Raw genomic sequence first — 14,840 nt, forward strand, 5'->3', positions numbered from 1 at the left:
GTTGTATTGCTATGTAAAAAAAATGTATGAGTTGCTCTGGATAAGAGCATCTACTAAATGCCTGTAATGTAATGTAACGCAACAGCACCGTGATATAAACGGGTATAGATAATGGATGGATGGATGGATGGTTCGCATATGACAGTTAGCTGGGAGCACACACCAAGAGAGAAAGTTTTTGAGTTTTGTTTGTCCCAGGTTTGGTGCTTATCCTGGGCAGGGTCGTGGGGATAGGCTGACCAGATGTCCTCTTTTTCCTGGACATTTCTTTTTTTTTTTACTTAAATTATCCATCCTGATGGGATTTTAATTCCTAAAAATGTCTGGTTAGGTCTTGCTTGCTCCCGACCGTATATCGACGAACAAGTAGCCGAGATTAATGTCCATAATGGCCACCCGCCGCTGTCCTCCTTTATTGAAACATGAAACATTATCACCCTGAACTACAACCGTCCATATGCGGCATCGACACTGCGATGATAGGCTAACAACACGTACCGAGAAAAGGGCGATATTAATACAGGGCGATTTTACAGGCTTCCACAGACCATTTGGATAACGAGGAGAGGGTACCGGCGGTAGCTGTTCCGCTACACACCGGCCGTCACAATAACGGAATGAAATATGGCCTCGCGCGGGCCCAGACGTAAGGCAGTATATTTGGTCAGACAGCCCCTGACGTCCGCAATCAGACCGAGCCGGGGGACGTTAACAGAGGGCCCGGGCCGTAAATATGATAATCCCCTTCGCGCGGAGGCGCCGCCATTGTAGTGGGGAAAAAAAAAAATAAAAAGGAGCAATAAGGACACAGATTAGCACACGGCCGTTTGTAGCCGACTGGGGGGGGGCTGTGGTGTTCGTGCGCACCGGGGAGAGAGAGAGAGAGTGTGTGAAATTGGAGGCGTGTACAGACACCGTCCACCCCCCCAACCCCCCTACCCCCCTCCGTTCCTCAGTTGGGGGGGGGGGGGTGGGTGGGCGGGCGATCACTAACGGCGACCGGGGCCTTTGTCGTGTCTCTCCCCCCCCCCCCCCCATCCCGATCGCTAACGATGACCAGGGCCTTTGTCGTGTCTCTCCCCCCCCCCATCCCAATCACTAACGGCGACCGGGGCCTTTGTCGTGTCTCACTCCCCCCCCCCCACCCCCACCCCTTCCAGCCACTTCGCCTGCCTGTCGTCCAAATACATGTGCCCGGGCGTCCCGGCGGTCATGAGCACCCTGCTGGCCAACATCAACGCCTACTACGCCCACACCACCCAGGCCACCAACAACGTGTCCGCCTCCGACCGCTTCGCCGCCTCCAACTTCGGGGTGAGTGGTTGGTTGCCGCGGCGACCGTACCACAAACCACAAACCCTTTTCTTCTGACATTTGTACTGTACAGTAGAAAATGAATTGAAAAAAAGGGGGGTTTTTTTTGTTCAGGGAGAATATTGTAGCTAGCGGGTGAATGAAACGTGCTCCACTCAAACCTGCTTAAGTAGTAACTGGGTGCTGAGTCCCACACAAATATCCAACGGTAAGGGGAAAAACGCAGACATGCACTCTCTAGAAAGCTCAAACTGGTCATTTGTTTCGGGAGTGTATGAAGCATGAGAAGCACGGACGGTTTCGACAAAAGTCTTCTCTTGCAAAACAACACTCGTTTTAGCAAAGCTGAAGAAGGCTGTTGTCGAAAGGTATGTGCTCATCTTGAGTGTTCCAGAGAGTGCCGTCTGTGTTTTTCACTCGATTATTGTAGTTAACCATATTATGGCAATTACTGACCCCCTCCCCCCACCCCCACCCCCAAACATCTCTATACCCCAGCTAAGGGAATCTGGCCACACACCGTCCATGCACCTGAACTGCAGCCTCTGAATTTCATCACACTCAATCATCTCCATTCAAAGTCTGCAGCTGTGCCACAATTCCTCATCCGAAACACTTCACAGCTTTACTCAGGCTAGCCACGGGCAGCAGTTTACTCACCCACTATTCAAAAATGTAAAAAAAAAAAAGCTCGAAATGAAACCAGGGGGAAATTCTGCTCTTGCTGTTAATAATCCTTTTTTTGCTGGGGAATGATCACGAACAGATCCATACTCACTGAGAAGGCGTGTTTGGACAAGTCCGCCCTGCAAATTCTGTTATCGCTTTCCTGCCGCTTTTATTTTGAAATAATCCACTCGCGGTCGGTGTTATAATATGGTGGGGGTGTGTGTGTCTTTTTTTTACCCTCTCTCGTATCTGCAGAAAGAGCGGTTTGTGAAGCTCCTGGACCAGCTGCACAACTCCCTGAGGATCGACCTCTCCATGTACCGGGTACTGAGTCTCCCCCCGTCCTCCACGGACGTCGCCTCCTTCCCTGTACTCCTCCTCTGCCCTCCTTCCCTGTCCTCCTTCGCTGTTCTCTTAACTCCGACAGCCAGCTGTAGGAAGCCTTCCCGGCTCTGTTCGATTTGAGGGACGAGGCCGACGCCTTGATTCAGTTGGCGTCTTCAACCTCAGACACTCAGGGAGTCTGTTGGGTGAATTAATTAGTTATAGAGTTCGGGGTGAGAAATTATTCATTGAGGAAAGAGGCTTGCTGTTAAAGCTTTAGCACAGGTCAGACGGTTACTGGGAAACGCACAGCTAACTTGCCGTCTGTCTGTCTGTCTGTCTGTCTGACTGTTTGTCTGTCTGTCTGACTGTTTGTCTGTCTGTCTGTCTGTCTGACTGTTTGTCTGTCTGTCTGTCTGACTGTTTGTCTGTCTGTCTGTCTGTCTCACTGTTTGTCTGTCTGTCTCACTGTCTGTCTGTCTGTCTCACTGTTTGTCTGTCTGTCTGTCTGTCTGTCTGTCTGTCCATGTGCGCCTCTACCGCAGAACAACTTCCCGGCTAGCAGCCCTGAGAGGCTTCAGGACCTGAAGTCCACCGTTGACCTGCTCACGAGCATCACCTTCTTCAGGATGAAGGTACTTTTTTACTGTCTTTCTCTCTCCCCCTCCCCTCCCTCTCTCTCTCCCCCTCCCTCCCCCCTCTCTCTCTCCCCCTCCCCTCCTCTCTCCCTCCCCCCTCCCTCTCACTCTCTCTCTCCCCCTCCCCTCCCTCTCTCTCTCCCCCCCCTCTCTCTCTCTCTCCCTCCCCCCTCTCTCTCTCCCCCTCCCCTCCCTCTCTCTCTCTCTCCTTCCCCCCTCTCTCTCTCTCCCCCTCCCCTCTCTCTCTCTCCCCCTCCCCTCTCTCTCCCCCTCCCCTCCCTCTCTCTCTCTCTCTCTCCCCCTCTCTCTCTCCCCCTCCCCTCCCTCTCTCTCTCTCTCCCTCCCCCCTCTCTCTCTCTCCCTCCCCCTCCCTCTCTCTCTCCCCTCCCTCTCTCTCTCTTTCTCCGCTGTCGTTCATGTCTGCTTTGATCTATGTGTTTGTCAGTTATTCCACTGCATCCCGCAGGTTCGCCTCCCCTCAGGTTTTCTGTTAATAATCCAACTTCCAAATAATAATCCAAATAATCCCCTCTCTCTGTCTGTCTGTCTCTCTCACTCTCTCTCCCTCTGTCCCGCAAATTCAAATGAGCTTTATTGGCATGATGTATATACAGTAGATACATATTGCCAAAGCATGAGTATAACAAACATAGAATAAACATATAAACAGAATACAAATCTGTGTGTGTGTGTGTGTGTGTATGTGGTATTTGTGTATATTAGCTTGTGTAATCAATTCAATTCAAGTTTCTTTATTGGCATGGAATACAAATGTAATTATTGCCAAAGCATACATATAAATAATATGTAAAATAATAGTAATATTAAAATAATAATGATAAATGTAATAATATATAATAATAACACCAACAGACGAAAATCAATAAATATGTGAGTAATATCTCTCTCTCTGTCTCTCTTTCTCTTTCTCTCCCTCTCTCCCTCTCTCCCCCTCCCCCTCCAGGTCCAGGAGCTGCAGAGCCCTCCGAGGGCCAGTCAGGTGGTGAAGGACTGTGTCAAAGCCTGCCTCAACTCCACCTACGAGTACATCTTCAACAACTGCCACGAGCTGTACAGCCGCGAGTACCAGACAGACCCCGTGAGTGCTACTGACAGCACTCTGTGTGCCTGCTGCGAGGGTGTGAGCGCCCTCTACCTGCAGCAGACTGCTATTTCAAGTATTGCATTTACTGTTCACTAATGGAACAAGAGTGTCCTCTTTAAACTTCAAATGGCAATGGTTATTTGATTGAAATGTTGATTCAGGTTTCCAAGGATTTGTGGAATCTCTGTGTGTGGTTTTATGTTACTCTATGCACCTGCATTTTTCAGTTATTGGGTTGTTTTTTTGTGCCGGTGAATGAAATGGAAGGTGAGGGAAGGACCAGACACTGTGCGATAGGCCCTGCTGTGCACAGTATTCGGCTGCGTTCAGGGACAGTTGTTTTCTCTCCCTCTCCACCCCCCCCCCAGTCCAAGAAAGGGGAGGTGCCCCCCGAAGAGCAAGGCCCCAGCATCAAGAACCTGGACTTCTGGTCCAAACTCATCACCCTCATCGTGTCCATTATTGAGGAGGACAAGAACTCCTACACTCCTTGTCTCAACCAGTGAGTGCACCCCCTCTTTGGCTGTGCAGTGGTACATCCCTCTCTCTCTCTCTGTCGCTTGTGTTTGTACAGTGGTGTTTCAGTCTCCCCCCTTTGGTCACAATGGTACGTCCCTCTCTCCCCTATGGTCGTACAGTGGTATGACCCTCTTCTACCTATGGTTGCACCGTGGTATACCCTTCGCCTCCCTATGGTTGTACAGTCCCCCCCCCCAATGATTTTACATTGGTACTTCCCTCTCCCTACTGTTTTAAAGTGATCCAACCCAGCCCCCCCCCCCTTATGGTTGTGAGGTGGTACATCCCTCGTCCTCCCACGATGGTATAGCCCTCTTTTGAGGCACACCGTCTGGCCCTCGCAGGTTCCCCCAGGAGCTGAACGTGGGGAAGATCAGCGCGGAGGTGATGTGGAACCTGTTCGCCCAGGATATGAAGTACGCCATGGAGGGTAAGCGCCGTCCGTTCCCCCCCCCGTCGTTTTCGATTCGCCGTCGCCCACGAAGCTCGAAGCTCGCCGGTTCCAACTCCACTCTAGCAGAACTTCCGGTTAGACACCAACTCCAAGTAAATACTCGGACAGCGCTCGACCGAACGTTAATTATGGTCTTCTTCTTCTTCTTCTTCTCCTCTCTTTCTCTCTCTCTCTCTCCGCTCAGAGCATGAAAAGAACCGTCTGTGTAAGAGCGCTGATTACATGAACCTGCACTTCAAGGTGAAATGGCTGTACAACGAGTACTGCAAGGATCTGCCTTTCTTCAAGAGCCGCGTGCCTGAATACCCTGCGTAAGTGCCCCTCGACTTTCGTCCTGAGCGGAGCGCCGCTTGTTTGTGATGTCACCGTGGGGTCATGTTGTGATTGGTGCTTTAGGAAGTCAGGAGCCCGTGCCTGGAAATCATCTTCCCGCTCTTCCGCAGGTGGTTCGAACCGTTTGTCATCCAGTGGCTGGACGAAAACGAGGAAGTCTCCCGAGACTTCCTGCACGGCGCCCTGGAGAGGGACAAAAAGGACGGGGTAAATCTGAATTGCTTTTTTTTTCCTTCATTCAGTATAATATTAACGTCATTACAGGGCAACAGCTTCTCAGCTTGCATCTCTGCTTTCTCTCATCACGGGCCGTGCGAACAACCCTCAGGCTGGCGGGATGTAAAACTTTAAAACCCTTTAAAGATGTGTGAGGTCACAAACATGTCATTAGAATGTTCTTAACTGAACATTCTAATGCTGATGTCACAATCGCTATTGGTGAACTGAACTGAAAAGCAATGGGGTTCTAGAACACTGACCTTCAAAAAAAAAGAAAAAAAAAAACATTCCTAAGAAACTACTCACCTTTAAGGGGTTAAAGAACCTCAGGGGATCAGAGGGACACGGTGCAGGCACAGAGCTGCTGATGTGAGCGCAGGTACGCGGCGCACAGCCAGCTGCTGCCAACAGGAAGCGCGGCGGCGGGAGGGAATTAATAGAACCGCACTCAGCCACCCTGGGCCGCCAGAGCGGGAGAGAGGAAGGAGAGAGGAGAGAGGAGAGAGGAAGTGGGGGAATGAGACGGAGGGGAGGGGGGGCCCGACAGGAGCCCGTTCTCGGTTCATTAGTCACCCTGTTCCTCTGGGACCAGACGCAGTCTACCCCCCCCCCCCTCCCAATTACAGCCGGGGAGAACAGCTCCCACCTGCCCATGTCCGCCTGCAAATAGCCCATGCACTCTCTCTCTCTTCTATTTCTGCCTGCTTCTGCTCTATCTCTCTTTTACCCCTTTTATGAAACCACCCCCCCCCCCCCATCCCCACCCCATCCCCACCCTTGCTATCTATTTCTCTGACCGGCCGCCCCTCCCTCTGCCCACAGTTCCAGCAGACGTCTGAGCACGCTCTGTTCTCCTGCTCGGTGGTGGACGTCTTCTCCCAGCTCAACCAGAGCTTCGAGATCATTAAGAAGCTGGAGTGCCCCGACCCTCAGATCGTGGGCCACTACATGAAGAGATTCGCAAAGGTGCCGTCTATCTGGACATCTATAATAATAATAATAATAATAATAATAATAATAATAAAGGAAAGACAAATCACGAAGATAACAAAATAGATGAGAAACTTTTAACAAGGATTAAATAAATTAATAGTTTGTTAAAAGCAGACTAATGTAATAGAAACAGAGGACTGCAGCACATAGATGTACAAAGCAAATGAAGTTTTAAAAGGGTACAGAGATTAAAGGGGTGCTTTAATGCACAAAATGTGTGTGTATGGCCACGTGGTGATTGGTGCTTTAATTTAATTGTCCGCGAAGTCTGTCGGAAGTGTTTCGGTTTAACGAGCGTTTCATGCCCCCCCTCACCCCGCCGCCCCCCTCTCTCTCTGTCCTCAGACCATCAGCAACGTGCTGCTTTCCTACGCTGACATCATCGCCAAGGACTTCGCCAATTACTGCTCCAAGGAGAAAGTGGTGAGAGTGCTCGTCCCTTCCTGACTCGTTTTTACCGGAAGATCGGACACGTCACTCGGGGCATCCATCTTTTCTTTTCTTTTTTTTTTTTATTGTTGCGGCATCCGTGCGATTGGGATCTCAAGGTCTCAGAACCGTTCACTTTTTTTTTATTCACAAGAGCAAACTATTTGCTGAACGAAGTTATTTTTTTTTGAAAGAAATCGCTAGGACCGGCCCCGTGAAGATTTTGACAGTTTCCAACTCTCTCGGGAAAAATGTGTTCCATTGAAACGCGGTCGGCGATTTGCATTTTGTTAAAAGAGGTTTTAAGCAGCTATTTATAGCGGTGGAAAGCAGCGAGTGGAAAACAAGCCAGGGGAAGATTGGTTTTAATTTGTTTCGAGTGTGCGCACTTACACTGAGTGAGCGACTGAGAGGCACCAGCGCTCAATACAGCGGGTCAGGTTGTCAGGCAGCCGTCCAATCAGATTCTTGTGTTTTCTCAAGTGACGTAAACTGTGTTTATTGGTGCTGGTCACTTGACGCTGGCTTCTTAAGAGGCAAAAATGGTTCTCTGATGAGAGTTTTAGTGATGTTGTGTACGTGTACATCTGGGTGTTTGTCAGCTGTAGATATCAATGTGTGTGTCAATGTCCCTTCCGTGTGTGTGCGTGCGTGACTGTGTATGTCTGTGTGTGTGTGCGTGACTGTGTGTGTGTGTGTGTGTGTGTGTGTGTGTCTATGTGCATGTGTGTTTGTATGCGTGTGTGCGTATCTGTGTACACATGCGTGTGTGTGTGTGTATGTGCGTGTGTGTGTATGTGTGTCTGTGTGTGTCTGTGTGTGTGTGTGTGTTATTGTCTATGTGCACGCGTGCATGTCTGCACTACCTGACGGAGCGCGTTGTGTCTTGACAGCCCTGCATCCTGATCAATAACATTCAGCAGCTGCGGGTTCAGCTGGAGAAGATGTTCGAGGCCATGGGAGGCAAAGATGTGAGTGACTTTTTCAAAATGTCTTCCTGTTTTCAGCCCTGCCCAGCCATGCTGCTTAGCTCTGCCAGGCTCACGGGCAGCTTCATTATCTTGTCCTGTCGCTTGGATTGTCCTCTTGTCGGTTTTTACTGCGCACGGTGATGATGTCATCATCGCGTGACGCGTGTCGCTAGGCTACCTGTAGTCAGTGCGTTGTCTGTGTTGCAGCTGAACGTGGAGGCCAGCGACATTCTGAAAGAGCTGCAGGTGAAGCTCAACAACGTCCTGGACGACCTGAGCAGGGTCTTCGCCACCAGGTGAGCGCAGTCCGTCCAGAGAACACTGACCCTTCACGCGGAATATTTTGTTATGACTACGTGACGTGTGTGATCTCCGTGTCTGCCCAGTTTCCAGCCCCGCACAGAGTCTTAGAGGTCCCCGTGATGTTATGATTATGTGACGTGTGTGTGTGTGTGTGTGTGTCCTCCGTGCCCGCTCAGTTTCCAGCCGCACATAGAGGAGTGTGTGAAGCAGATGGGGGACATCCTGAGCCAGGTGAAGGGCACGGGGAACGTCCCGGCCAGCGCCTGCAGCAGCGTGGCCCAGGACGCTGACAACGTCCTGCAGCCCATCATGGACTTCCTGGACAGCAAGTAAGACAAACATACTACAGCTCTCAGAAAAAAAGGCACCATTCAGTACCTAGAGAGGTACAAATTGCTTGTCACTCTGGCAGTACCCCTTGAAGGTACAGAACTGTACCTTCACCAGAAAAAAAGGTACCATTCAGTACCTAGGAAGGTACAAATCGCTTGTCACTGTGGCAGTACCCCTTGAAGGTACAGAACTGTACCTTTATCAGAAAAAGAGGTACCATTCAGTACCTAGAAAGGTACAAATTGCTTGTCACTGTGGCAGTACCCCTTGAAGGTACAGAACTGTACCTTCACCAGAAAAAAAGGTACCATTCAGTATCTAGAAAGGTACAATCGCTTGTCACTAGTACCTTTAGAGGTACAGAATTTGTACCCTTGTGTACCTTTATTTGTGAGAGTGTACGCTGACACAGACGTGATGGATAGTTTTGCTTGAGCATTTAATATGAGTTTACAAACCCTACATAATGCTGCACTCACAAAACCATTTGTTACTTGAAAGAAATACATTCTCAGTCTCCCTCTTGCGCCTAACGTGGCACTTATCTTGTGGTTTTATGTACGAACTACCACTGTCACTTCTGACACTGATGGCTTTTCAGAGTCTCTGCTCATTGTCTGAACCCTTACGTGTGTACTTTCGTGAGTCATTCTGGGTGACAGCTAGGGGTGCAACGATACAGAAATTTCATGGTATGATAACCGTACAACCCAGTACCAGATTTTCAATATTTTAAAGGCCCCCCACACACCCACCCACTCCCACACCTGCTGTGCCTTTTTCCTTCACCCCCCCACTGCCCCCCTCCCATTCTCTTTTCATGTCTCCCCTATTGAATGAGGTGTGGCTTTGTTAGGGTTGGAGTGAAAGCCTACGGGGCAGTAGATCTCCAGGAGCAGGGTTGGGCAGCTCAGCTCTAGCTGTTGAAGGAGGTGCACTTTGTTAGGGATGGAGTGAAAGCCAACTGGATGGTGGATCTCCAGGGTTGGGAACCGGTGGTGTAGAGTGGAGTGTGTGGAGTCTTCCTGTCTCCCCGGTAGTGTGTCTCTGAAGTGCAGCTGATCTCTCTCCTCCTAGCCTGACTCTCTCTCTCTCTCTCTCTCTCTCTCTCTCTCTCTCTCTCTCTCCTCCCAGCCTGACGCTCTTCGCTAAGATCTGTGAGAAGACGGTGCTGAAGCGCGTGCTGAAGGAGCTGTGGAAGCTGGTGATGAACACCATGGAGAAGACCATCGTCCTGCCGCCGCTGACCGACCAGACGGTGAGCACGCCGCCGCTGCGTGCGCGCGGTCTGCGTGCACGTGATGCCCACGTGCACACGCAAAATCACACACGTGCACACGCAAAATCACACACATGCGTGCCAAAAAACACACACGTGCACGTGCATATGCGTAAACACACAGGCGTACACACATATGTCCATGTGTGTACTTATGTGCCGACACACACATACACGTGCACTCATACACGTATGCACTCATACACACATGCACAAAACACACTAACATGTCACGCAGACTCTTCACAGGACACACTGCTCAATACGCAGTTCATATCCGCACAACAGCCTTTTATGGAGCACCAGTTGTCTTCTTCATTAACAAACCGAATTTTCCAAAGAAATCCCAGAAGGCCATCTCTGCAACAAAAAAAAACAGGGTGGTCGGTCTTGCATGGTTCAGTGCTACGATTGGACAGCAGGAGGCCCTCCTTTGTGTCACAGGAAATTAGGGGAGGCTCCGCCTCTGTGAGTTTAAAACGAGGGGCCCGACTGACCCCCCCGGGGGGGGTTGAAGACGAGCGCGACCGACGCCGTAGGCTCGGCCCGGACCGGCGGGAGCGTCGCCACTGCCGCCGCCAGCGTGCGAAAATGACCGCCACGCTTTTCTCCCCGTGCCAGATCCTGAGAGGAGGAGACCAAAACCATCGACCCGACACCTCCCTTTTCTCCCCACCCCTGCCCCAGAGAGACAAACCAACAGCCCAACATTCTCCACCCCCCCTACCCCTCCCCCCCCACCCCCCACCATCCCTAGGGCCCAAACAGCGCCCCCCCTCCCCCCTTCATTCATAAAAAAAAACCGAATTTCATAAAGTCCCTTTTGATAAGGGAGAACGGAGTGCATCATGTCATTATAACCCCTGGCTCACAGCTGCTTGCTCACCCGGCCAGTCACAGGGTCCCATCGCAGGTGTCCCGCAAGTGGTTTTATTTTGGGTCTCCCAAAAAATCGAAAAATCAGCTGCATTGTGAGATTCAAATTGGAGCTTTTTTTCTCAGCCGCGGTCTCAGAACAGACGTACGCTAACGAAACGCGCGGTGCGGCGCGCGCAGAGAACTGTGACTGCCGGGTGGGGAAACCGGCCTGTTGTTTTAACTTTTTATTTTGATATATCTGTTTTTGTTTTTTTGCGTTTTGAACCAAAAAAAGAAAAAAAAGAAAAGAGCCCCATATCCCCTCGCTTAAAGAGCTGTAGGACGGGATAGACCGTAACGCAAAATGGCCGCCCCGTCTTTTTCCCGCCAAGCCCCGCCCGCGGCTTCCGTTCTGTCGCGGTTCACCCGCCGGCGGTCGACAGGCCTGGGAGCTGGGTGCGCCCACAGAGGCTTCAGGGCCTCAGCTAAACCAGGGGCGTGGCCCTGTCCTCCCTGGGCGGGGGGGGGGGGGGGGGGGGGGGGGGGGGGGGGGGGGGGTGGAGGGTTGGTTGGACGGGCAACAAGCCACCACTGGCGGGGGGGGAACAGGCAGAACGGTTGCCGTGGCGCTGGGGGGAAGCCCCTCCCACAGACCCGCCAAGGCCTGTCGGGGGGGGGGGGGGGGGGGGTAGGCACGCAGAGAAAGGGGGGAGGAGTCCGATGGGAGGCTCGGGGGGGGGGGGGTCTCGTCTGTCTCTTGTTGATGCTGATGTGGGGCTCCTGGCGGCTTCACTGACCCTTCTCTCTGGTTGTTGCACCCTGCTCCCACCGCTCTGCCTCCACAGATGATTGTAAGTACGGCACTCCTCTCCGTGCGTCTGTCTGTCTATCCGCAGTCCGTCAGTGCAGGTGGTCGGTCCTTCTTTTGCTATGTGTGGCTGCAAAAAAAAAAAAAAAAAAAAAAAAAAAAACCCCACCCAACCCACCTCACCTTCTTTCTCACCTGTCTTTGGGTTTCTGAACTCTGGTTTCTCCACGTCATCCCTTGGCCTGAACCCCCCCACCACCCATCACCAACCCCCATCACCCCGCCCCCCCCCCCCCCTCAACATTTGCTCTTCTTCTCTGTCCGTACCCACCCCCCCCCCCCCCATCTCTCTCCACAGCAGCATGGTGCATTCCTGACTGACTCTGACTAGGCCCAACTCCTCCCACCCCCTACTCCCCCCCCCAAAATCTGGCGCCCCCTACCGCCCAATGCCACCCTCTCTCTCCCCCCCCCCCCTCCCCCTTCTCTGTTTCTCTACCTCGCACTCTCCTGTTCTGGAAAGTGGCCCTCTCTGGCTCCCAATGTTGCCTTGTACTTCTCTTGCATTGTGTCCTGGGACTCTCCTTTCTGGGTGACTCTGGCGTTGTGGTTTAATATTGTAGTGCTCCCGCCCCCCCCCCCCCCCCCGTCCTCCTCGCCCCTCTCTCCGCCTCCACCCCATCCCCCTCCACCCTTGTTTGAATTCCCTTCTTGTGGAATCGTTGCTTGCGTCTGAACTTCAGCTCCACTGTAATCTATGATGTTTATATATAGGCCAATTGTTCTGGGGCCTGTATCGCAAAGCAGGATTACTGACTTAGCTGGATAACTGCGCTGAGTAAAACCCAGAACAGCTTTTTTTTTAAATTTTTATTTCCGTCCATGTGCCAGATTTGGGTGGGTTGCAGGTTTTACTCAGTGCAGTTAGGCAACTAACTCTGTAATCCAGCTTCATGAAACAGGCCTCAGTTTGGTTTCCATGTTATCTTGTTTCAGAAACTTTTTTTTTGTTCTAAAGGAAACTGAAACAATAAGGTTTTAATATGCTGTATATGTGCACCGCTCTCTCTGCCTGCAATGTGAAATTTTAAAGAATGACACAAAACAAATTCAACAATCAAATCATGGAAAAGCACTATCACTGTTCCGTGGTATACACAAATGAAAGACACGTCAGCACGCAAGCACAGTGAAATACAAACACCCAAACGCACCTGCGGTTCACAGGTGAAATACACCTGCACTCACAGATCAGTGGTCTGGTACTTACTTTTAGACAGTAATGTTATTTTTGTATTTTTAAAATGATATATTTGTATTCCTTTACTGGATGGTTGCTTGCTTGCTTGCACATCCCATTGGTTGCACATCCCAAGATGGAAGATCACAAATATGTAATTAGAGTGTTCTTAACTGAACATTCTAATGCTGATGTCACAATCACTACCAATAATTGACAGCAGTGGAGTTGTAGAACACTGAAAATCTACTCTTCAAAGGGTTACTATTGCAGTTTTACCTGGGAGGAGATACTGAAAATCCCAAACTGAATCGTTTTTTTTTGATGGGGAGCTCTGTTTATCGGGGGGGGGGGGGGGGGGGGGGGGGTTCATTCATACCCCCCCCCGGGGTGCTCCCCTTGCTGAGCAGCCCCCGCTCGTGGTGGAGTGGTCACAGTTCTCCATCCCACGGGGACCCAGGAAATGAGATTTCCCTCCATTCACCAGCCAGTGCTGCTGGGAAAACACAGCGTCCTCCATCTTCTGGTTCCAGTTTTATTCCCTGCGTAGCACAAGCCGTTAGCTGTAGCATGTGTGCGTACACTGGTGGTGGCATTCACTCAAACAGCATGTCTAATGCAGGTACTCAAACACGTTCAACACTGCAAAAAAAAAAAAAGAAAGTCTGTCGTAACAAGTGTTTTAGTCTTGTAACAAGACTTAAAGTCTTGTTTTAAGTTACTTTTTGCTTGACAAGTGAAATAGTCTCACCCCATTGGCACCTCTTGCAATGAGTCAAGAGTTATCTATCTACTATCTCCTCTCATTGGCCATCTTTTTGTCTTTTGTATTTAACAAACAATTTCATGGAAATAAGATTTTAAGTCTAAATATAAGACTAAAATTCTTGTTAAAATTGACTTATTTTTTGGCTTTTTGCCCTTAAATTCTCAAACAAAAGACAAGAAAGATCTCATCAGATCTTCATCCAAAGACATCCAAAGACAATACTCAATGGTCCAAGATAAAAAAGCATAGTCACTAAGCTTGTGATTGGTTACACTCTGGTAGCTGTACAGGGTCAGATGGCACGTTCACCAGTTCACCGGCATAATTAAAATGGCTCTTGTAGTTGTAAACGATGTAAAACATTTTTTTTTAAAAGATGGTGTTGTGAGGGATGATGTTGATCTTGTTGATGTTGAAGTTGGGGATGTCGGCTGACTGTTCTCCTGTAGAAGGCACATTCCCTGGTTAGGCAGACAGTCAGTCAGCCAGTGAGACCCTGGCAGACGTGGCTCCTCCTGCAGTGTTAACGCCTATCCTCTCTTTGCAGGGCAGGGTGAAGCTTGCTTGTCACAGTGATGTAAGAATTAAAACACTTCAGCTCAATGTGTCCCGTCTCCCTCTCTCTCTCTCTCACTCACTCGCTCCCTCTCTCTTTTTTGTCTCTATCTTCTCTGTGTTACTTGACTTCTTTTGTCAAAACAAACCGATGGAAGCAACTGTTAAATCAGCTTTGTTTCCAAAGGGTGTAAGTCTTGCTAGTTTGTTGTTGACCCACTTCCCCAACCCCACCCCCACCCCTTCCCCCCTCCTTCTATGTAGCTGCCTGTAGCCCCCACCCCCCAGCCTTTTTTTTGGAGCCTTATGTTGCTCATTTAGTGATGGAGAACTTGAGACATGACACATCATTCAAGTGTGACATCATACGATTTAAAGGTGCGACAAATTACAGCAACCGACACTGCTGTGACACTTAATGGCGGTACAGACAGCTGGCTGTCATTGGTGGGAGAACATAAATTTTTTTTTCCTGATGGCGTAAGTTATGTAAAGTCTGAAACAAGAAAAAATAACCGCCTTTCCAGGAAACACCTAAGGAACTACAAAAAGCCCTTTTGTAGTTCCTTAGGTGTTTCCTGGAAAGTCGGTTATTTCTCTCGTTAAGATTTTATAGTCGATGAACAGCGCGGACAGTGTGGATCCCTTGAGCACTGTCTGGCCCTCTCGCATCGGGTGATATATCCTGTTAATGAAGTATCTCATCGTCATGGATACGCGATATATC

The 14,840-nt window shown here is 50.2% G+C and overlaps 1 protein-coding gene across 12 annotated transcripts in view; it reads left to right on the forward strand.

Annotated features, from left to right (window-relative positions):
• The window catches only part of unc13a (unc-13 homolog A (C. elegans)), a 61,448-nt gene that overhangs the window by 36,045 nt on the left and 10,563 nt on the right, over positions 1-14,840 (forward strand). For 6 of the 12 annotated variants that reach the window (XR_004764897.1, XR_004764898.1, XR_004764899.1 and 3 more), the window contains 16 exons: positions 1,161-1,314; positions 2,239-2,307; positions 2,853-2,942; positions 3,910-4,044; positions 4,419-4,552; positions 4,914-4,999; positions 5,208-5,334; positions 5,467-5,563; positions 6,398-6,541; positions 6,914-6,991; positions 7,891-7,968; positions 8,176-8,264; positions 8,448-8,600; positions 9,739-9,862; positions 11,587-11,592; positions 14,106-14,135. Coding sequence is in view for 9 of the 12 variants with exons in the window: in XM_035414796.1 (XP_035270687.1) it covers positions 1,161-1,314; positions 2,239-2,307; positions 2,853-2,942; positions 3,910-4,044; positions 4,419-4,552; positions 4,914-4,999; positions 5,208-5,334; positions 5,467-5,563; positions 6,398-6,541; positions 6,914-6,991; positions 7,891-7,968; positions 8,176-8,264; positions 8,448-8,600; positions 9,739-9,862; positions 11,587-11,592; positions 14,106-14,135 (1,594 nt within the window). In the remaining 3 variants the exon portion in view is untranslated. The remainder of the gene's footprint in view (positions 1-1,160; positions 1,315-2,238; positions 2,308-2,852; positions 2,943-3,909; positions 4,045-4,418; positions 4,553-4,913; positions 5,000-5,207; positions 5,335-5,466; positions 5,564-6,397; positions 6,542-6,913; positions 6,992-7,890; positions 7,969-8,175; positions 8,265-8,447; positions 8,601-9,738; positions 9,863-11,586; positions 11,593-14,105; positions 14,136-14,840) is intronic. The other 6 variants (XM_035414797.1, XM_035414800.1, XM_035414804.1 and 3 more) reach the window with 2 other exon arrangements.

The sequence above is a fragment of the Anguilla anguilla genome, chromosome 4 (assembly GCF_013347855.1).
Source record: "Anguilla anguilla isolate fAngAng1 chromosome 4, fAngAng1.pri, whole genome shotgun sequence".
NCBI classification, from domain to species: Eukaryota; Metazoa; Chordata; class Actinopteri; order Anguilliformes; family Anguillidae; genus Anguilla; species Anguilla anguilla.